The sequence below is a fragment of the Paroedura picta genome, chromosome 4 (assembly GCF_049243985.1).
Source record: "Paroedura picta isolate Pp20150507F chromosome 4, Ppicta_v3.0, whole genome shotgun sequence".
Lineage (NCBI taxonomy): Eukaryota > Metazoa > Chordata > Lepidosauria > Squamata > Gekkonidae > Paroedura > Paroedura picta.
This window is the reverse complement of record NC_135372.1, coordinates 112,775,163-112,799,235: the sequence shown is the minus strand read 5'-3', so window position 1 is coordinate 112,799,235 and position 24,073 is coordinate 112,775,163. Positions and strand designations below refer to the sequence as shown.

At 42.9% G+C, this 24,073-nt stretch overlaps 1 protein-coding gene across 2 annotated transcripts in view; it reads right to left on the bottom strand.

Annotated features, from left to right (window-relative positions):
* IPO9 (importin 9) overlaps positions 1 to 23,161 on the bottom strand; it is a 46,116-nt gene extending 22,955 nt beyond the window's left edge. Inside the window, exons 1-10 of one of the 2 annotated variants that reach the window (XM_077335157.1) lie at positions 22,792 to 23,158; positions 15,509 to 15,621; positions 9,174 to 9,235; positions 8,239 to 8,325; positions 7,605 to 7,806; positions 6,200 to 6,288; positions 4,516 to 4,602; positions 2,441 to 2,560; positions 624 to 724; positions 290 to 348 (exon numbers count right to left, since the gene is read on the bottom strand). In XM_077335157.1, coding sequence (XP_077191272.1) covers positions 290 to 348; positions 624 to 724; positions 2,441 to 2,560; positions 4,516 to 4,602; positions 6,200 to 6,288; positions 7,605 to 7,665 — 517 coding nt within the window. In that variant the 5' untranslated portion in view covers positions 7,666 to 7,806; positions 8,239 to 8,325; positions 9,174 to 9,235; positions 15,509 to 15,621; positions 22,792 to 23,158. Of the gene's footprint in view, positions 1 to 289; positions 349 to 623; positions 725 to 2,440; positions 2,561 to 4,515; positions 4,603 to 6,199; positions 6,289 to 7,604; positions 7,807 to 8,238; positions 8,326 to 9,173; positions 9,236 to 15,508; positions 15,622 to 22,791 lie in introns of both variants that reach the window. The other variant, XM_077335156.1, reaches the window with a different exon arrangement.
* Positions 23,162 to 24,073: the final 912 nt, after the last annotated feature.

The following is a 24,073-nucleotide window of genomic DNA, read 5'->3' as shown; positions in this document are numbered from 1 at the left end:
TTTTCTATAGCAAGAAGATTTTTATTGCTGTTTTAACCACAGCATTTAAATGAAAAGAAACTTATTTGTTCCTTTAAATGAAGAGTTATAAATCTAAATAAAGGGAAGATCCTTGAATTTCTCAAATTATTCCCTTATTTCAACAGATCCTGTAATAGTCTTTTCACCATGTTTTCCAAGCACAGGTTATTTCCCCTATAATGAGCCGTATGCTATTCGTTCTCTTGCTTACATGTATTTTCAGTCACACCTATACCAATAACTAAAAAGCAATAGATTTGTTTCCTACCATCAGAATCAACTGGGTCCTCTACTTCTTCTGTGTAATTTACTTCTGTTCTCACATAGGTATAGAAACAAGTTAAGGAAATACAGTGAAGATAAGGAAGAATGAATATCACAAATTATTTAACAGAAAGATGCTACCAGAATCCAATTGGTGTCTACAGTGTTACCTACATTCCGGCTGCAGTCTATATTATGCAGAATAGCCATACAACATTATTTTTCCAGCCTCAAATGTCTTAAACTCAGAGGAATATCTATTTTAAGGTGTCCCAACCTACACTTCTACTGTTTCTTCTTTTCCCTGCCATAAGTACATTCTGTGTAAGAAAGGATATAATGCTGCACTTTCTGTGAGGGTATTCCAAACAATGGGAAGAATCTGCTGCATGGAGGAAATCATATGTCTTGGGTAGTTCTTCACTAAGGCTGTCACTGCCTGGAAAGGAAAATACACATACCTTTATACTTTTAGAGTTATTGAACATACCTGTATTTTAAAAAATGCATAATTTAGGTACTGATACATTAATATTTCTTCTTCTGCAGAATGGAATACTCCTTCATTATCCAGTGAATATCAATGGTAATATAGCTGATTAAAGACATCTGCACACATGATCTACACATTTATTTACATTACAACTAGGGATGGGCTAAAAAAAAAAACTGAAAAAATATGGGTCAGTGTGGTCCCAAAACAAACTTTGAACCAAGCAAAACATACCTGAATCAACCAAGAGAAGGGATGTGAAGAGATCACTGAGGGCAGGTTAAATGGCTGGCAGACATTTAAGCCTAACTGCTTGGTGGGTTCACCTATCAGTTGTTAGGTTTAAATGGATGTGAGCCATTTAAACTGCCTGTTGCCAAGAAAGGGGAAGCAAAAGGGAACATTGAAATGGCTCCAAGCCATTTCACTGATCAGTTTTGCTTCTCTGCTCAGTTCCTACCACCGTAGCCAATCCTGGGTTCCCCACACTTGGGAGCAAAACAAACAATTTAAATGGCTCGCAGCCATCTCAGCCTAATAGAGAGACAACTGTGCATGTCCACTGTTAGGCTTTAATGGCTGTAAGACATATAAGCTCACCATTTCCCTTCATCCTGCTAAGAAGCAGAGGAACAACATGAAGAAGTTAAATAGTTCAAGTCATTTAAGCCTAACAGCTGACAGACAGACCTGCTCTGCTCAACTGTCAGGTTTATTTGGCCCGAATAGCTAAACCAAACTGGAAAAAAGTCCAAGAAATATTCAAGGAAGGCACCTTCCATGAACATTGGTGACAAATTTTGAGTCATGAACTGGTTCATCATGCCCACCCCTAATCACAACTAGTAGTTGAACCATCTTTGAGAAATATACTGGAAATACTGATTTTTTAAAATAAAAAAAACATTAATTCATGGGAGCTTGATCTTGAAGGGTATAAAAAAAGCACTTTTAGACTCACTCTTGGTCTTCCAGCCTTGCACTCTGAGCTCATCATGCAATTTACCAAGCAATAAAATGGCCCTGAGTAATTTGTTACAAAGCTATTTCCAGACTAATATAATTTTGTGGAAGATGTATTTTTGAGTTTTTCTTCTCTTATTAACAGGCTCTGAAATAAGATACTTCCTTCAAAATCTCTGAGGGTGTATTCTGTTTCAGCCATATCAAAGGACCTGCATGTTATTACTAGCAGTTCTCTCCTTGAAAAATGCTGTAATATCAGAATGAGGTGAAATGAGGAATAAATCTACCAACAAGGATTCTCGCCCCTTATGGACTTGGAGGCATAATGGAGTTGGGGCCAACTCAGTGTGACACAGCACTGTGTCTCTCTGGGCCGTCCCTGCCCCTGCCAGTCTCCCGAGGCTGCCCCTGCTCTCCAGAGGGAGCAGCCTTGAAAGACTGGCGGTGGCGATGCCAGAGCACTGAATGGACCTCTATGCTCTGGCGCCCCTGCCCATATACTGCTGCGGTCCCTGGGGGCGGGACTACAGACATCATGTCCATAGACGTCTGTTGGAGGGACCACACCAGTAGATGTTCCACATCAAAAATGTGAGACACAATGTAAAAAGGCATTGTGATGAAGAATTCTCTTTTTGTTACCAACAGGAAAACAATGTATCTTTACATGCTAATATGGTGGTTCTGTATATTTACCTTTAAAACCTCCATTTTAAGTCCACTGTCTGACGTAGGGCCATCAGGCATCTGCAAGGCCTGAACAAATGCTTCAGTAAACTGCTGCACCACAGGGAAAATCAGAACTTTAGCTGCTCCCTACCAGGATAAAAAAAAAACCAATTGGTACTTGGAGGTGCAGATGTAGAAACTTGTAAATGGCTTGTCATTCATAGAAATGTCTAGGAAGCCTTGTAGCTGCTGATTCAGATCCATTTTCACACCTGCTCCTTAAAAGGAACAAGCTATCTCAGCTACTATTCAATGTCAACATAACCTCTAAATGAGCATCTAGCCTTGGTATCCTGCAACCAGTTCAGCAGTGAATATTAGACTAGCTGGTAAACCACATGTTTTCTTAACTTTAGTAGACAGCCTCTAATAAGCAGCATTTTGCTATACTACTTTCAAATTTGTAGATCTTTTCCCAAATCAAAAGTGATATTTTCAAAGATGAGCATCAGTAGACTCGGGTATCAAAACAATTAGGTCATCTTCAAATGGGGATGGATATCCAACTACCACTAATACCCAGTAAGGTGCTCAACTTTTGCACCTAAGTATTCTTCTTGGTACAAATCTTTTTCTTTAGCCCTCCCACAGACATAAACCTCTAATGATTTATCAGTTGATCTATTTTAGTCAGTCTCCATAGGTACCTGTCCAATGCTCTAAAGCAGGACGATAGGGTCAGAATGGAAAATGGAGCCAGCTCAGAGTGATCCCTTGTCACATGCTATAACTCAAAAGTCCTTTCAAGTGACACTAAAATAGCAATGTATGTCTGTGAGGCGCTAACAAATCACTGCCAACTTATGGCTATCCCATAGGGTTTTTCAAGGCAAGAGATATTCAGAAAGGATTTGCTGACTAAGAAGATGACTAAGAGGTGCTATGATAACCATCTTCAAATATTTGAAGGGCTGTCATATATAAGATGGAGCAGAGTTGTTTTCTGTTGTCCCAGAGGGTTGGACTCGAACTGATAGGTTGAAATTAATTCAAAAGAATTTTCAGCTAAACATCTGGAAGAACTTCCTGACAGAGCAGTTCCTCAGTGGAACAGGCTTCCTTGGGAGGTAGTGGGTTCTGCTTCTTTGGAAGTTTTTATTTTAAGGAGAGGCTAGATTGTTATCTGACAGAAATGCTGATTTTATGAACTTAGATTGTGAGTGGGTGGGCAGGAAGGGGTGTGTCAGTGTTTGTCTCTTGTGGCCCTTCCTTACATACCCAGGGAACTGCTGATCGCTACTGTAGGATGGCAAGTGAAGTTCCTCCAGGCCAGGCTGATTTCTGGAGATTTTTGGTGGTGGTGATGGGGGATCACTTGAGCATGAAATTAGGTAGACAGGTAGTTATGAGTGTCCTGTATTGTGCAGGGGATTGGACTAGATCAGTGGTCCCCAACCTGCGGGCCGCGGCCCGGCGCCGGGCCGCAAAGGCCATGGCACCGGGCCGCGGCTCCCTCTCCCCGCCCCCCCCCCCGCAGTAAAAAATTTCCCAGGCCGCGGAAGCTTCTTACTGCGGGGAGGGAGGGGAGAGGGAATCAGGGCCGGGCCGCGCCGCGCCCGCGCGGCCCGCAGGTGCGGCCTGATCCACGGGTGCGGCCCGCGGGCACAGCCCGCGGGCGCGGCCGGGTGCGGCCCGATCCGCGGGCGCGGCTCGTGGGCGTGGCCCGCGCGGTCCCTGCGGGCGCGGCCCAATGCCCTGCCGGTCCCCAGCCTAATAAAGGTTGGGGACCACTGGACTAGATGACCCTGGAGGTCCCTTCCAACTCTTATGATTTTATGATTCTATGACCCTAGAATACCTTGGTGTTCTCCCATCCAAATACAAACAAGATTAGCTTCCAATAAGATCAAGCTGGTCATCTCAACCAGGGCAAAATAGCTATATTAACTATTAATGACCCCTACTACACAATTGTTCTTCCAGTTGCACAACGCATACAATTCCTACATACAAAACACAACATGTAATACTACAGAGACCAATAAGGTATGAAGCAGTATAAACATAGTAAGTAACATAGCAAGATATATGGTGCAGTATACCTTTTCCAGCTCCTCCATGTTACAGATCATATGGGCACATGTGGTAAATATTTCCACAGCACGTGACCTCGTACGAATACCGTAGACCTAATATGAGAGATCTTGTTAAAAGATGACAGACAGTATTTGTTCTCGTGTTCTGAACAGTTGAATTATGATTCCACAAGTCTATGCAAAATGGAAAGCCGACTTTTCCTTTGCATAGAGAATCTAAATGAGCCAATTACTTCTGTTTCAGAATACCAGGATATTTAAGCCACAGGACAAAAAAAATGTATAGATTCCAGAGAAGTAATCATGTTTGTCAAACAACAAAGTCTTGTGGCACCTTACAAACTGATGTACTGTAACATAAACATGAAATGTGTCCTGAACTAGCAGATGGGCACAGAGGAAAAATGGTGAATAATTACATCAAAAGACAGTTCTTGATATATTTTCATAATGGCACTTCTAGTCTGATGGGCTCTCAAAGCATATTCTTAAGTCTATTTGAAATGATCTGATATTGGGTAAGTTAACGAAAAAACATGTTTAATTGTATCTGCTATCGACTGTTTCCCCCCACCCACAGCTGCTGAGAGACCAGGGGTTGTGTGTATGTGGGGGGTACAGATTCTAGAAATACTTTCATCTACAGAAGTAGACAGAGTTCTGATAGCAATCATAGTGAAGGTGAATCCTACTGTTCTTCAAACAGCTTTGTGTGCATTCATACATGGGATTGCCACTGTATAGATCACAGGTGAGAAAATCTACAAAGCTCTGAGGGAAGGCAATTCTCCACTCAAACATGAACCACACTAGAGAATGAAATCAGAACCCTCCTATTCAGTTTCTAACCGACTATCAACAGGAGTCCTAATTGTAAGAAATGCATAAAGCACCCGAGTGACAGCTAAGAAGAGTTTGTTCTTATATGCTGCTTTTCTCTACCCGAAGGAGGCTCAAAGCGGCTTACAAACACCTTCCCTTTCCTCTCGCCACAACAGACACCTTGTGAGGTAGGTGAGGCTGGGAGAGCTCTGATATTACTGCTCAGTCAGAACAGCTTGATCAGTACTGTGGCAAGCCCAAGGTCACCCAGCTGGCTGTGGAGGAGCACAGAATCAAACTCAGTTTGCTAGATTAGAAGTCAGCCCTCCTAACCACACCAAGGTTGTGAGATAGGCTTATCTGCACTATTACTATTATGACAAAATTGCCCTACAGGTGATAATCTGATATCCATTTGCTTTTCATTACAGGTTCTCTCTTCCATCTGATTCTCTTTTCTCCTTGCATATCTTGCATTGTGGTACCCTGAACACATGACTGGTTGCCCATAGTCCCTTATATATAGCACACAGGTTTACATCCTACTCTAGGCATGGAACTAAACGGCCACATCTCCAACACTAATTACTTTCCTTTGGCTTGGCATCTAACAATATCCATATGTAGATCACCTGCTATTTGTAGCAACACAGTAACCTAGGAGATCCAAGTGAGATTTTTTTTTTGCTCCACTAGCACATTTAAATTTTTCTACATAAGCTTCAAGGACATAAGAAACTACAGAAAGTATTTGTTTTCAGTGACAAGTACCTAAGCATAATGATATTTGGTAGGATAGGTTCCTCCAACGTAGATTTATTTTATTTTATTCCTGACAAAGGGAAGGCAATCCCTGCTCCCCGCATACCTCTGCCATTGTAAAAATCTTGTACATTTCAGGAAGAATAACAGGAGCAACAAGGGGCATCTGTGTGTCTGTCACCTCCCGAGTGAACTCTAGGAAATAACAACAGTCTAAGTTACGAAATTATAGTCACAGAATTATAAAGCATTTTGCAGAGATTCGGGGGTAGTTCCTCAATTCCAAACCATTCCCTGTATTCAGAAGGCACATACATGTTTACAAATGAACATGGAGAAGATTTTCCCTCAAAATAATCTGCCTAGTCTTCTCAAAGGGGACAAACTTGTATCTAAGTTGTACCACTTCAGTCTGCAGCCAGGTTCTCTCAAGATTAAATCCCCTTCTATATAAAGTAATTCCCAACATGAAGAAAATTAGAAGTCAATGAGAAGGAAAGGTTTCCCTGACATTTAGTTTTTGACGTAGATCTTTACTTGTATACTGGTGATAGAATCCAAATACAAGCTTGCCTCCTCAGTGAAAACAGGGCCTATATCTAATGAAGTCATTCAAAGGCAATACTTGGCCCAAATATGTATATCGGCAGTGAAACCATCACTCAACTCTACTCAGCACCCTAGTTCTCTGCTTGCCTGGCTGAGGCTTGGCAGGCTAACAGATACTGGAGATATCATACTGAATAGCCCAAAATCTATGATAGTGTGGTATATGGACACAGCCATCAGTTGCCAGTTACCTTCTATGTTGCCTCTTATCAGCATATGCCACTCCTACCTCAAAAGTGACCCAAATGGTTAATGCCTTCATCTCACCCCCAAGGAGTCACAAAAATAATCAAGGGGTTTTCAAGGAAGGGGTACTGTGGACTGCAATGTTTCATTTCAGATTCTAATCGTGCAGGAATTTACAGAACAACTCTAAAAACACTTTCCTGGGAGTAAGTCCAATGGAATACACCTGAGTAGGATTCTGAGTAGGCCTGTTTATAGGTTTGCTCTTTTAATCAGTCTGATCCTGCTTTAAAATATAGTATCTGGTCCTATGAAGACAAATATTTCCCAGGATTCAGGTTCTTTTCTGTCTCAACTAAACATACTTTTGTGTTTTTATTGAGCATTATGAACATAACAGGCTTACACCTGCATACCCATTGCCAAAAACAAACCACTGAATAAAACACATGCTAATCTCAATAGCTGAAAGGAAAATGGTTGATGGTTGATGCTTTTTTACTAGAATGAACTTTGATCCCATTCATGACTACATCCAAATTATCACACCATGAAGATTCTACAATCTTGTATAAGTGCAGGACATTATTTATGCATTGCAAATGGGGGAGAAGAGAACAAGCAGAGTGCCAAATTTCCCCACAAAAAATTGGAGACCCAGAGTCAAGCTCATGTCAAATCAAAACTGATCAATTAAGACTGTGCCATATACACACCTGTAAGGACTCGCATAGCTCCATGCACTGCATTCAGATCCCCACTAACCAGCATTTCCATCAATAGATTGAAGAGTTCAGGCCAAGCTTCAGGCCAGTCCCAATGAGCTATTGCTGAAACTGCATAGGCAACACTTGAGCGCACTTTGCTAATGGATTCTCTCAACCCATTAGGTAGCAGCTCTCTAATAGCAGCTTTAGCCTGTGGAGAAAGACACCCTTAGCAAGAAACACTTCTGAACATTACAGTATACTGCAAATCTCTTGTCCCATGCCAAAAAATAAGTTCCTATAGAGATTTAATACTGAGCAAGCAAAATTTTGAAGGAGAAGCAGAACTTTGCCTCCCTTTGCCCAATGTACAAACCCACCTACCCAGATTTTAGGGGATTCCCAAGAAAAGGCCTCAAAGCAATGTTAGGATCTGAAGAGGGGGAAATCAGCAAGTTTCTCCACTGGAGGAGGAAATCAGCCCCTAGTTTCTCCACTGCTGGGAGGCATTTCCATAATCAGAAAACAAGATCTGGATCTGAGCCTGTGCATTTAAATACAGTTTATGTGAAAAAACAAGCAGATAAAAAGAAGCTCCTAAAACCAGGACAGCATGAAATAAAGTATTAAAAATCAGGTTTACCCTTTCTGTGGTCTCTGGAGGCCTAAACTTGTCTGACTGGGAACACCAGTGGGTTTCTACATATTGTTTCAAAATCACAGATGACAACTGTGGATAGAGATAAGAAAAATGTAAAAAGTGCTCAAATTCATGATTAATTCCAAAGCATTCTTTTTGTTTCAGGCCTTAATTTTAAAAAGTACTTTAGACCTTTATTTTTTAAAAAGGCCATAGCCCCTACTGACACCTACCCTGATTGGCTGTGCAGAAGTTTAAACATGCTGCTTTGGCAGCAACTGCCTACATAGCACCAAGATCTTTACTATGTGACTGAAGGTAAACTGCAGCAACAATTTTGTAGCTGGCTCTGCATTCCATGACAGGCATTTTGTAGTTGCACCCATGTTGAGTCAAAATGCCAAAGGTGCCCGAAGGCTCAAATAGGTTGGAGACTCTTGGATTATAGGAGAAACAAAATTCTAAAAGTTATAGAAACATGCAAATTGAGGAGCAACTTCCACACAGAGAAATTTAATGGATGCTATCTCTGCCATGGAGGGGCTAGAAGTCTGTTGCTTTTCTTGCCTCAACAAACCAAAACCAGTCTACTGAGTTACACTGACCATCTTCTCAAAGTTAGAAGCTTACCCTTGAGTTAAGTAGTGTCACTAACAGCTTCCATTATTGTTATGACAGTCAAATGTTTTAATTATAGCAATAAGGAACAAAGATTTGTTCTACTTCACTGCAACAAATGAATGAGGAGCATCATCTACTGGCTCACAGCAACAACCTAGCCTCTTTAAGAATTATGGAAGAAATGAGGGGAAACCTGTAATTCTAGAAAGTGTACAGTCTCTTCACTGACCAGCCTTCTGTAAGGAAAACATGAGACTATGCTGTAACTCAAGCTATTATTTTGATTCCTTCAATAACTTCAGTCAAAAAAGAGTCACCTGACGAATAGCCAGTGCTCCTTGAGGATCTACAGTCAGTTCTGCCAAGTGAACACCAAATTCTGAAAGAAAAAAAAGATAAAATGATAATATAGAAACCAGTATAAAAGGTCACAATAAAAACAGTCTCAATATAATGCACAATGCATTCCCAATACATCCCATTCTACAAACCAATGTCTATCAGCTAACTGAAAACATTAGTATAGACAAAAATTATGTTCCAATTCAGTAATTGATAACAATTATAATAATTATAAAAAATAAGAGTTCCAAAGTTACCTATGGAAATTCAAGACACCAGTGATAGTGTTGCTTGTAAACATGATTACAGAATAAATTAATTCCCCAGTCTAAAGACCATTCTCCTTTTTCTTGTTTTCCACTAAAACCCAGGTCATTTAAAGACACTGTTCCAAGTGAATAAGGAATGCACCTCTCCAGCAAGACAGATATCACACTAAGAATATTAGTGAGCTCCAGTTACATATTCACTCCATCAAGTTAACAAAAGACATTAAGATATAAGGAGAGGTAAGTAAAAGGCATTCATATATTTAAAGTGTTAGATATTTCAACAAAACAGCTCAAAAACAAGGAAATTGACTGTTGGTTAGCAATTTACACTTAGACTTCATGGTTTCAATTATAAAAACATTTACTTTGAAGATGCTACTGATTAAAAGTTCATATGACAGGATGACAATACCAGATCCTGCTGCTCATCCTTCCAGTGCAGGTATACTATTAACCCCCCCCCCAAAAAAAAAACACACACACACATTTGTTTGCCATCTTTCCACTGTATTCAAGGTCCCCAGAGGGAGCAATTATTAAAATATCTGGAACACTGAAAAGTGTTTAAAATACACGGGTAAATATATTTAAAAATAAAAACACACAAACACATAAAAATATGGAAACAGGAAGGAGGGCTACTGAAAGTCAGTGAGAAAATCCCAAACAAAACAATACTGGCAGAGGGCGACAAACACTTTCACCCACAAACCGGCTTCTACCGACAAGCCACTAGGCTGGATCCTCTTGCACACACAGACTTCCACCCGCACTAGCCTGCCCTTTCCCAAGCGTCGGACTAAATGGCACAGAATAAGTTCATTACTAGAGATGAGCCCAACAATCACACAATCTTACCATCTAACTACCTCACAGAGGTAGAGCTAGACTCTGTCATACTACCAGGCAGAGATAACCTTCAAAGTATCTTCTCTTTTACGGAGGATGACCAGACTGCACTCTCCCTGAAGCAGTCTTGAACTAACTCCTGCTTTGCTTCTCCAAATATTTCACATACCCCTCTTGAAAGGTGAATGGATGTTGGCTCAGCACTGTGGCTGATTATCTCCTCAAGGGCATGACAGTCAGGTAGGTTCATATGGTGGCCCCCAAGTTATACAGGGATTTAAAAATCAACACCAGCACCCTTATCAGCACCCTTATTATAATTCTCCCATAGTGATACGTCCTAATGCTCTTACCAAGGGTTTTCCAACCATGGTACCAAGGTACTGTAAAGGCCCCTCAATAGTACTGCGATGTGGGGATTTTCAAAATGGTGGCTGAAGAGAGCCCTTCCAGTTTTATATGCTAAGTTGTAAATGATGCATTTCATATTGCTAAAGCAAAGAAAGTAGCTTAAGTGTGATAAGACAGTAAGCATTGCATATATTTTAATACTGCCTGACATTTCTGTCCCCCTCCTGAAAATTTCCAGAAATTTTGCATATCTCTCAGCATTTTAAATTAGCACTGAATAAATGGGTAGATAAATTTCTCTGCAGCACTTAACACATGCTTATCAGATTTAGAAAGTTTGCCATGGCAAGTTTTATATTTGTTGTCAGTGGCAAGAAAACTAAATATAATGGTGACAAATGAGGAGGTGTGATCAACAGGACCAAGCACAAAAATAATTAATTGTAAAATGATTTCCTGAGACAGATATCAAGTTTATGTTGAAAGCTGGTTCACCTCAAGGTTTGTAATCAAATATGTAATAGCTATTTATCATCAAGGTCCAAATAATTGTTATATATAAACAACTTATACAACTGATTTAGTAACTTCAAGCCTTCTGAAGCAAAGATTCACAGGACTATTTGGATCAATGTATTATATCGATTCAATTATTACCCATATTATAACAAATCAACAAGTATTGGCCCTAAGAAATGCATTACTACCCCTCAAGAAGCACTACAACTGTGCTACAAAGGCAGTATATCTCTGTACAAGAGACTTAACAAGACTGCCTAGAGAAGATGCAACTTCATAAAATGTGAAAAAGTGCGCAAATATATTATTTTCAATTATTTTGTATTTATTCTAGCCATTTTTCAAGGATCAATTGCAAATTATATTATCCATATCAGCACATATGGCACAGAATGATCTAACTGTAAAAACTGGGACTATCTATGACAGATGGAACATAGGAGCCCTGCTGGTTAACACCAGTGGTCTTTCTTGTCTTTGCCTTGAAATCCACCAGGCCAGCACTCATTCAGAAGTTTCGCTTAGTTTTTCAATAGTTAAATCATCTGTAAACTGCATTCTGCGGTATTAATAAAAGGCTAAGGGGGGTGGGGTGGGCCAAGTCTGGGATGGGCAACAATTGGCCCCTTCGCCCTGGACTGACAGGCGGAAGGGCCAATTGGAAGGCACGAAACTGTGCGCGCCTTCCGATTGGTCCCTTGGCCCCAGACTGACGAGTCAGGAGGCGCAGAGCGCCTCCCAACCCACCCACACCCCGGATGCCCAGCGATACGGCAGGTAGGCAGCTGTGAGTGGGAGGGGGAGTGCCGGGGATTTGGGCACCCATGGAAGGCTTCCCACGGGCCTGTTCCCTGCCCCGTGGGAAGCCGGCCGATCGCCGGGGAGGGGGCCAACCAGGGGAGCCTTCCCACGGGCCTTGGGACAGGCTCCGAGGCTCGTGGTGAGGCAGCAGAGTCGGCGGGGGGCGGGTGCCCCAGCCCCTTCATAGCCCGTCCTTATGGATAGGCTGTAAAGCCTAGTTTTGACAATAATGTGGTAACAGTTCAATCAGGAGAAGCGCAGAGTTCTACATCTGGGTGACTAAAATGAGAAGTATGCATAATGGATGGGAGGTACATTTCTGGGTATGATTGTGTGTGAATGAGATCTTGGGGTACTTATGGACTGTAAGCTAAATATGAGCAGAAAGTGTGATGTGGAAATAAAGAAGGTGATAGTATCCACAGAGGCGTTGCATCAGAACTGCACAATGTCATAGCACAGCTGTATACTGCATTAAGTCAGATTGCACCTGGAGTAGTGTGCAGTTCTGGAAGTCTCACTTCCAAAAAGATAAAAGGATGTGGACAAAGCAGAGAGGGTACAGAGGAGAGCCATGAGGATGATCCAGGGCCTGATGAAGCAGCCCTATGAGGAAAGGTTAAGGGACCTGGAAATGTTCAGCCTGAAGAAGAAGAGGTTGAGAGGGCATATGATTGCTCTAGGCATTTGAAAGATTGTCACTTAGAGGAGGGCAAGGAGTGGTTCCTGTTGGCAGTGGAGGATAGGACCTAGAGCAGCGGTTCTCAACCACCCTCACGCCGCAACTCCAACTGTGGCGGCAGCACACACACCAATAATATGCAAAAGCAAGCCAATGGGCCAACTGCAGCCCCATCTCTGGCTTTCTACCACCCCCTCCTCATTAATTCCAGTCAGCACTTGTAGCCATTTGCCATCTCATTATGAAATATCTAAGGCCTATCTAAATGCACTAAAATGAGGGTAGACAGAAAAGAACATCTTATGCTTGTCCTTTCCATGGATTCAAAAAGTACATGATACACCTGCATTTCCAGCTGGCCTGTATCCAAGACTCCTTTCATGTATGAACTGCTTAGGAAAATTAAAGCCTTGGGTGTTACTGTCACTGAAAGCAAAGAGTCAAAATAAAGATGGCAGAGAAGAGAAGACCAGGAACAAAGAGGGAAGAAGCAGAGATATAAAGATGAGAGTAGGGAGAGAACATGCTATTGAGCATAGGGAGAAAAAGGGGGTAAAGAATAAATGCGAAGACCCCGGCACCGGGCCGCGGCTCCCCCCCCCGGCGCAGTGAGAAACTTCCCAGCCCAGCAAGCTTCTTTTTGCGGGAGGGGGGGAGCGTTTGCAGCCACGTATGGAGCAAGCGCACATGCGCGGACCTGCAGCGCATGCGAATTTGCGCATTGGCTGTCGCTCATGCGTGGCAGCCGGAGCGCCCTCCCCCCGACCGGTCCACAGCCTAATAAAGGTTGCGGACCACTGGTCTAAGGCAGCGGTCCCCAACCTTTCTCAGGTCAGGGACCGCCTCCGGAGTGAGGGAAGAGCTGACGGCCCGGGTGCTGCGAAAACGTGCACGTGCAGTTGCCGCGCATGCATGTTTTCGCCACGAGGTGGCGCTAATGCGCATGCACGACAACTGCACGTGCACGTTTTCGCCACTAGGGGGCGCTAATGTGCGCGCGGTTAACAGCGCGCATGCGTGTTTGCGTCGCCGCCATACTGGCGGCTGCACCTGCCTCTTCCCTTCCTTCTTCCTGCCAGCGGGGGAAGGCAGGCATGGCTGCCGGCGGCCCGGTACCGTGGCCTTTGTGGCCCGCCAGCGGGCCGCGGACTGGGGGTTGATGACCCCTGGTCTAAGGAACTACAACTCGCTATTCCCATCTTTTCCCCAATGGCTCACTAAATGAGACAAGAGTAGGAAGAGACTGGCATATAATTCTATTATTTGCCAAATGAGGTAGACTTCTGATTCTCATTCAGGGTGAAACGAGGCTGTATCACGTGAACTGCTACGGGCCCTTATCAGAACTAAGAGAAGCACCACACTTTACTCAGCAAATCTTACAGCTATACTGATGCTACACGAAACCTCAGCAAATATATAAGGTATAAACAATCACATATGTTACCTGAACCATCTACATGGGTCTGGGAATCCTGAACCAATTAGAGTTCCCAGACAAGTGTTTACAGACAAGTGGGTTATAACATTTGCCATTTGTGTTTCTGAGACAAAAGATACAATAATGTACATGCAGCAACCAAGTATGCCATAAAATGTGAAGCTGTCCAAAGAAAACTCAAACTAATAGCTCCATGAGACAACTGACTTTTGGAGGTTGCCCTTCACTAAAGCCACATGATTTAGTAGATGTTGCAAGCAAAAAGTGTGTCCTTTTACTTACAAGTCATTTCACAAGAACAGCTTGAGATTCCTCCACAGAGTCAGAAATGGATAGCTGAGTGGAGTTGGAAATGATTGATTTTTTCTATGTTTTCAATTTAACCCTTATAGTAATCTGTTCCACGTAATATATTTCTGGTAAGACCTTGGAGGAGAAGCGTGTCTCATGGCTTAAGTGCCATTCAGCGCTTAACAGTTATTTATTTATTTTATGTATTTTAATTTATATACCGCCCTCCCTGGAGGCTCAGGGCGGTTTACATGGAACATCCACTCAGGATGGCTGTCCCACCCCTGAGTGCCTCCTCCTCCATCCAGCTTGCCTGCCTGTCCAGTGGCCATCCAATTGCCTTCTGTCTCCCACCCCTGACCATCCCCCCTCCTCCTTCCACTTTCCTCTGAGGCTTAAAGGCTGCAGATTCCTGCTGCGTGAGAACTGCCCCTGCTAGTGAGTTTCCTTCCCGGAAGCCTCCAGCCTGCAGCCTTTCCAGGTCCTGGGGGAGGGAGAGACCATCACAGAGTTCTTCCCCCCCACCCCCCAAATATAACGCCTGTTGTATTCCTAAATGCCCATAGTTACACATAATTAATAAGAGTTGTCTGTTAATCAGGTTGAGATTGTTTTATGTTCTAAAAACATATTTAGCTTTAATTCACTTGGTGGTATAACTTAATAATTTTAGCTCAAAAATATAAGCCAAATTTTAACTACCAAATTATTAATGCAAAAATCTTATAAATTCACCCATTTGGCACTGTTAGTCCAATCAGACAAAAATTTGAAACCTCTTGCCAGCTAAACCCATATTTATATTCTTCTCATGAACCTCTCTACTTCACTTCATTAGAAATACAACAAATGGAGCACACAATATATAAAGCTAATGAGGTACAATATAAAGAATGCAACTTAAAGCTTTGCATTTTCTTTCTTCAAGGGTTCCTGAGTTACGATGGGACACTATTCCTTGCAGGAGCATACCAAGCAACATTAAAGTTCCTCTTGCTATAAAATATCCAGACAGTTAAAAACTTGCACATATTTTAGACATCTAAAGCTACTTGTGGAATCAAAGCCAAGACCATTAGTAAAAAAACAAACTGCACAACTGGCCTTTATTTGAATGCAGGCTCCATCAGCTAGGTTCAGTGAACACCACATGCTCAGGGCTGAGTCTTGATCCCCCGAGGGCTCCCCCTCCGCAGAAGAACCATGTCTAGGTTATACTGGAAAAGATCCAGAAAACCTCAGGTAAGAATCAGAAAGTAATCTCTTTCTCTGTCAGTTTCCAATTTAATGGAATTAGTATATGACAGTAGATATAACCCTAGATTACAGGATAATAGACACCTATGAGGGCAGTACAGTTTATTACGGATAAATGTATCTTTCTTGACCATCTCCTCCAACCAGATAGTCAAATTAGCTGGTGTACAAGACAACCTGTACTTGGCAATGCACTTATTCAGCATATCGACACAACAGCTCTAGCAGAGAATTATGAATTCTTAGGTAAGCCTGATGGTAGCAAGTAAAACATTATATTCAACAATATTTCCAGCATCAAAGACAGGTCACTGGATTCTGAACAGAAAGTATATAATGTGGCTATAAAATATAAAACTATATCCAGAACCACTTTTTCCTTATTACAAATACACAGTCATAATACTGACTTGTTTAAAATAACCAACAAAGTAACTCCCAAAATAACAAAGTACCATTAATAACAGAAAGCAACATAAACAGATATATTCAGTCAACTAATGCCACTATCTTCACCTATTAGTAGAGCATGAGAATAATTGTGGGTTTCTTCCCCCAGTTACAGGGTGGTATCTTACCATAGTGCACAGATAAGGACAGCATTTAGCTGATGGCATACACCACCTTTCCCTGTACCTGGTGCAGGATATAGCCCATAACATGTGCTATACCATTAATAACAACCTTCTATATCTTTGGGCCCCATAAAACAAACCAACATTATCCTTGAGCTTCTCCCCCACCCCCCAGCAACTATAAAATGTCACGCATTATACGCCAGCCAATTCGGACTTGCCACTGCATGTACATTGGTTTTGATGCTACATGTGTTCTCAAACTGAGCACAGCAGCCAGATCCACATCTTTAAAATGCACTGGTATGATGCCCATTTGATGGTCATTGTTAAGACATTTTAACCTTATACTTAAATTGTCTTAGGCAAACATCTAATCTAAATATATGTATATTGTGTAAATGGCTCTAATAAAATTATATAATTTACTGCTAAGGTCAAACAATTACATTACCAGGCCAAAACCAATGAACTTCTATGACAAGCAAAATGTGTATATTACTAATAAGAACTGACATTGCTTCCAAACACCAAAAACTATAACTTCACTGCATAACAAGGAATGTAACTTCAGACATCTATCTATAGATGTCATTAGCCAGCTGATCTGTTATAAATCCAGTCACTAACTCAGGGCATCTTCCATTAACCATTTAAAGAAGTCATCTGTCTGCTCCAGACAGCTCTGCTAGGTTTAGTTGATGATCTTCCTCTGGGTATAAATAAAGGCCATATCTCTCTGTTAGAGCCTCTTGTGGCGCAGAGTGGTGAGGCAGCCGCCTGAAAGCTTTGCCCATGAGGCTGGGAGTTCAATCCCAGCAGCCGGCTCAAGGTTGACTCAGCCTTCCATCCTTCCGAGGTCGGTAAAATGAGTACCCAGCTTGCTGGGGGGTAAATGGTAATGACTGGGGAAGGCACTGGCAAACCACCCCGTATTGAGTCTGCCATGAAAACGCTGGAGGGCGTCACCCCAAGGGTCAGACATGACTCGGTGCTTGCACAGGGGATACCTTTACCTTATCTCTCTGTTGCTCTTACTGTATTTCTCTGCAGCCTTTGGTACAGCTGATCAAGCCATTTTGTTGAGATGCTTGGAGGCAGAAGTAGGCATCAGGGGTGTGCCTTAAATTGGTTCAACTCATCCCTCATGGATCAACCCTAAAGAGTCAGTTAGCCAGTTATCACCTGTGTGGAATCTATCTTGTAAGGTTCCACAGGATGCAATTTTATCCCCCTCAGTTTTCATCTCCATGTAAAGCCCTTAGATCAAATTATTTGCAGGTCTGGAACCAACTCTGTATCATGATGATGAGGTCATCCATTCAGTCATGTCTGACCCTCGGTGATTCTATAGGAAAGCTTCCTCCATGCGTCTCTGTCAATGACCACTTCTTTTAGTTGGTTCACAGTCATCCCTGTGTTGGCTTTGATTGTGTTGAGCCAGCGGATCCTTTGGCAACCACATTTCCTTTTGCCACTGACCATGCTGAGCATTAATGAGCTCTGTATAGCCTTATCCAAATCTCCTGGTGATAGAGGTCCTAAATAGTTGCCTGACTGATGTGGTTAACTGGCTAAGAGTGAACAAACTGAAACTAAACCCTGAAAAGACAAAGCAAATGCTGCTTGGAAAAGCAAAAAACGCTTTCTACTAACCCAGCCTAGACTAAGAATGTTCCCTTACCTTGATACAGCTGATCAGACTATCTAGATCTATACAACAGTAATATCAAGAGCAGACTGCTGTAATGTACTGTATTCCCCTCGAATCAATTCAGAAACTCCAGTTTCAATACAACTTTGCAGTCAGCCTGAGTATAAATAATATACTACACCTATCCAGAAGCATCTGAAAGAAACTGTGAGGGCTCTAAGCAAGCAAAGTAAAAGCTAGTCAGATCAGACGGCTTTACAGTGACCCACAATCCACACTGACATTATTTCATGGAACACAGCTTGGGCTTGCTACTGAAACTGGAAAGGTGATGTGTCCTCAAGCTTCTCAAGCAGCCACTCCTATAATGAGCAAACCTCAGTTATTATTTAACAGCAGTACTGTTCCCTGATCTTCTGAGTAGCAATCAGCTTCTTATGGCTACTACCAGGTCTCGACAGTTTCCTCTGGCTTAGCCACACTGAATCAGTCAGAAATGTTGTTTCTGTTGTTGGTGATAAATGTGTGGTAGGTGTAAAGGAAGTTCATCCTAATTTTATTTGCAAGATTTATATCCTGCCTTACCACCTCAGACTTTACGTGATTACCATTGCAGCAATAGCTACAAGGACACAAAAACATCATTAACGTCTATCAGCAAGATGAAAACATTAGAAGAAGCAGAGCTTCTTTTTACTTGAAGGGAGTCTCAAAGTGGCTTACGATCGCCTACCCTTTATCTCCCCACAAGAGACACCCTAAGAAATAGGTAAGGCTGAGAGAACTATGACTGGCCCAAGGTCACCAATCTGGCTGCATATGGAGCAGTAGGGAATCAAATCCAGTTCTCCGCTCTTAACCACTACACCAAGTTGGCTCTCCAGTTATACAGTTAATAATGAGCCAAATAGCCAAAACTGTTTACCTCCACCAAATGACTGCTGAAATAAAACTATCTTACACTTCTTCCTAAATGCAACAAGTAAAGGCCCCCTTCACAATCATCCTGGTAGGCCATTCCAGAAGAAAGGACCTACCATTGAAAAAGTTCACTGTTTCCATATGGCCAATGCAAGGAGATAGTATTGTCAGGAGAAAGATGAGCTTGATATGTACGATGAGAGTTCCTTCAACTCTGAAGAAAGCAAGACACAATGGGTGATTCTCACCATTTAGTCAAGGAGGCAGGGCATGACTATCCATTTCCTGTCTCCACCAGTGAGAGATACCCTACCCCTGTATTTGCCACTTCCCAAAGCCATGGATTAAAAAAGTATTCTTTACCTCCTGACTGAACTAGAAAACAATAGCTATTTGAAGAATGGACAGTGAAGGAAGCTGCAAGTAACAACAGATAAGAAATGAATAAGAAGTCAACAAGTAAGGATTCTCTACCTTTAGAAAGATTCAAGTCCAGTAGTTTCTTAGAGAGAAATAAGGTTTCCACATATAGCTTTTTGAGACTCAATGCTCCTTTCATCAGATAGGAAAGTACGAATGGAGATTACTGAGCCCTAGTATCTCAGTCAGAAGATGCGAGGGGTGTTGAAGAAGTGAATCAGGATGCAAAAGAACAGTACAAATCATAGAGCATGTTAAGAAATGCCTGGGCCAGAAAATTAGCATCTGTAGTGAAATAATAATCCCATGCCTCTATTCAGCCTGGGGGTGGGGTGTGTTCAGCAATCTCAGTTTTTAATCTCCCCTTGAAATCTTTGCGTTTGAGGACTGTCACACTTAGGTCAGCAATGGTATGTCCAGAAGATTAAAGTGACTCCCTTCGTTACAATAGTTCTATCACCTTCTGATTGGGATATAAGGGTGTCGGGATCTTTATTCCTGTTTACATCTGATGATGTAACTTTGATAGGAAATCTTTATCTTGGAAATCTTGTTGATCTCTGTGATGCTACTAGACTCAAATGTCTCTCTTATATTGCATACCAACAGCAATGTCTTCCATTCCTCAGCCAAGAAGGAATTTTGACATTCATTTCTCAGCTTAGTATGGAATGTCCAAAAGTAGAATTTCCTAAATTGGGTGGGAAGGCTGATGTCTAATCTGATTATACTAGCTGCTGCAATACTCTCCAGACAAAAGTTGGGTCAGCTGATGTAATGAGGTTATGCATGAGCTGAAGCCCATGTAGACATTCTACAATATTGTCCCATTGAGTTACTGATGTTACACACAGTTGAAGTTACTGCTATGCAAATGGAGTTGGATATGATGTTTAAGACACAGAAGGTCTAGTGCAGGCTTTCTCAACTGGTGTTTCATGAAACCCTGGGGTTCCTTGACGGCCCTGGAAGGGTTTCCTGAATGGGGACAATATTGGGGACTTTCTTACTTAGAAAGCTCTTCAGAAAGCCTACAGTGCTTTCCTAGGCAGAAAGCAGAGTGAGAATATCTGGAAAGTTACAAAGAAAACATATATTGCACTTCATTACTTAGATCAACCTTTTTATCACCGGGGACCACTCAACGCCTTTTACTGAGGCCCGGTGGGGGGGTAGTTTACTCCTCTACTCTCAACCACTGCCCTAGCGCTCTCTGATTGCTATGGTAATGTTTAAACATCCCTTCAAAATAAGATACAGACACACCACAACAATGAAGTGTGTTGTAAAGGGCTGGGGGGGATGAAGTAAAGGGCGGGGGGGGAGAAGGCGTCCTTCGGGGCCCACCTCCAACTAGTCGAAGGCCACATGTGGTCCACGGCCCACAGGTTGGGGATCGCTAACTTAGATTACTTTAATACATTGCTTAGATTACTTTAGACTCCATAAAAACCTATTCCTTTGTGAAAGGCCTAATGTTATCCTTAAAGAACCTTTTCATGGAGTCTGTGAGCCCTTTGCAAGAGTCCATGCAAGTTTTTATGAATAGCTACTGGTATTCTCAAAAGAGCAACCGACTCCTACACAAAAGATTAACACTTCTGCCTTTCTGAGCAAACCTTTGGCAAAACTGTATCATTGTATCTATCTCCTAAGAAACTGAGCAAGATACAACACTGTTCTATGAGAAAAGGCATCTATTTATTTTTATTTATTTATTTAGATTTGTATACCTGAGATTTATATATCTGAGAAGAGGCCTCAAAGCATGGTCCCAGGTCAAAAGAAAAGTCCCCTCAATATGCCAAACTAACAGGACAGAAAAAATACAAATCATACAAAAAATATTGGGCCTCACCCTGTAATAAGTAGCAGAGCATCACAGAAGTACTATGCTGGTTATGACACGAGGTGAGGTGAAAGCTATGACTCAATAGTGAAAGCTATGACTGAATAGTGTAGTGGCAAAGAAGATACATCTAGTACCAAATATCTTGCTTCACCCATGCTGCCCTTGCAAGGGCCTTCCTGTTTTCAGGAGGGCCATGTGATTTTTGTATTGCGATTGGGTTTTAATGGGGAGTTTATTGAATTTTATTGTATTGATGATTTTCTTTTGTTACCCACCGTGAGCCGATTTTTAAGAGTGGCGGGTTATAAATCCAATAAATAAATAAATAAAATATTGGACAAAGATTTGGGAGATCCTTGTTCAAACTCCCATTTTGTCAAGAAGCTTGCTAGGTGAAACTGAGTCGGTCATTCTCAAGCCAATCTGAGATGCACTATTGTTTCAGTGGTACAGTATCTGTTTTGCATGCAGATAATCCCAGGATCAGTCCCTGGCATCTCCAGTTCAAAGATAGTTGGTGATTTGAAGGATCCTAACTCAAGGCCCACAGAGTAAATAACTGGCCTTAATAGATTGACTCTGTACATAGCAACTTCATTTATATGTTCATGTGCACCACATAGGGCTGTAAGAATAAAATAGGGAAGCGAGAATCACAGACCTTAATGACTCTGAAGAAGCATGGGATAAAAGATAGACAGATAGACCTTTTAAATATATCCCTTCTCCTTGCATGACATAATTGCAATAGGTGTAGTGCAAGCATAACTACTCATAAGTTGTCATAGTGAGATCATAAGAACTCAGTCTAAATTCCCAGCTAATGTGGGGAGAAGTCTCCATTTCCAGGTCTGATTTAATATTTGAATTTACTGACATAACCAATACATAAAGTACATCAACAGCAATAAAGTAGGTTCTCCCTCCCAATTTGGAATATATGAGAGGCCTTCTTAAATGTGCATACATTCCATTCTACTACATGTGCTGAAACATAGCTTTAGATTTAGGATTCAACACATGCAATGAAGAATGAATGAAGCTCACTTTATCAACTAAGGAGCAAGTTTCACTATTTGGAAAACTGCAGAGCAGACTTGACTCTAAATTTCATCATTTGATTCCATTATTTGTATTTGACCATCCTTATCAACTTTTCCTATTAACTGCCTGAGATACACAACTTACCCAAGACTTAACCAATTTCCTGTGGTAAGCAAAAACACCACCCCCACCCTCAATTTCAACGGTGCTCTCCCTATTTGCTCTCTTTGCTCCTTGTGGCACTTTACCAGGAAGCCAACAGAGCGACAGCCCAGCATCCTCAACCACCACCAGGAACTGCACAGTCCAAGTGTCAAGCCATACAAGGTGGGCGGAAGGACGAGAAACACAGTCACGGTTGGAATCGGTGCCTCTTGAGAGGAAAGCGAGCCGGGGGGTCATCGGCGCGGCGGAAGCCAACCCTGAACCTCCGAAAAGGAATGCGGAGCCGGCGACGACTGAGCATGAGTTTCCCTCCCTTCATCCTGCTCGCGTAAATCTCCATCCCGCTTGCCGCGAAGGGGCTGGGTGAGGGAGAGCAACTCCCACCCGGCTCCCGCCCCATCTCGAGAGACCTGAAATGCAGGAGGCCGACATCCAGGACGGAAGGGGGGAGGGGAACGGAACCCCACCCTTCCCAGCCCACCGCGGCTCCCCCACTCACCCTCGGTCACCTCCAGCACCTTCACCTGCTCCTCGGCAGCGGCACGCACCCCCTGCACCGGGCACAGGATCCCGTTCAGGGTCTCCACCAGCGCCTCCTTCAGCCCCTGAGCCACGGGCCCCGGCCCCACGCCCGACATCCCGCTGCACCCTCTTCGCAGCCTCGCGCCGACTGGGACGGACGGAGAAGGGGCCACCGGAGGAGCCCGCCAGCGAAGCCGAAAGAGAAACGGGGGTGGGGCGGGAAGGCGCCACTGAGCGGCCTACGGCGGCCGCCACTGCGCGCCAAACGCGCGCCCAGCGACGTGCTCGCGTCCAGGGAGCGACGCCGGCGGGAACCGCGCGGGTGGAGGGTTTCGAACAGCGCCCCCTGCAGCCCACGCGGGTTTATGGGGAAACGAGTCTTTCCTCTTCCCGCGGAGGGAATGAGACGGAGGGCAGAGAACAGAAGGCAGCTCTCCCGCGCGGCTTCCTTCCTGTAGCTCTGGCCACACAGGCCCCCTGCACGTGCGACCGCTGGCCATAGAGAGGAATGCAAGAGAGAGAGCGGCGCACGCGCTTCTTGCCTTCGCTTTGAGTTGGGCATCTCCATTTTACTCTGTTCAGGGGGGTTAGCCGGTTCGGCTTGAAAATCAATGGAGGGAAGGATTGAGAGTCCAGGGGCACCTTTAAGACTAACAAAGTTTTATTCAAGGTATGAGCTTTCGTGTGGACGCACACTCCCCCTGATACAATGTCTGAGAGAAATTGTACTTGAGGAAGTGTGCGTGCAGTTGAAAGCTCATATTCCTTGAATAAAATGTTGCTAGTCTTAAAGGTGCCACTGGACTCTCAATCTGGACTCTTCAGACCAACGCGGCTACCCGCTTGAATCTAAATTAAAGAGGCAGCGTTTTAAACACAGTTTTCAACTGCTGTTTTAAACACCCGGATTGTTGTACAAAAGGGTTGGGGTGCATTGTATTAGAAGGTCGTTAGTAACCTGCTTTGCATGGTCTTCAACAACTGTGCAGCCTTTGGTGGGGTAATTTTGTTGTTTTTGCCGCTTTTGTTTTCTTATGTTCCAGTCTTCATTGGTCATAACCTAAGTGCTATGTTGCTTCCTCGAGTTATGTGAGGAAGGCCAGCTAGCACGCTGAGGAATTCCTTAAATACTTTCTTAGTCATAGCAAATTGTCAAGAGGAGAACTGGTATTACAAATGCAAATAGCCATACTGATGCTTATTAGGCTGCTCAAAGCAAATGAAAATCAGGGTCATACATAATTTCACTGATGAGATTG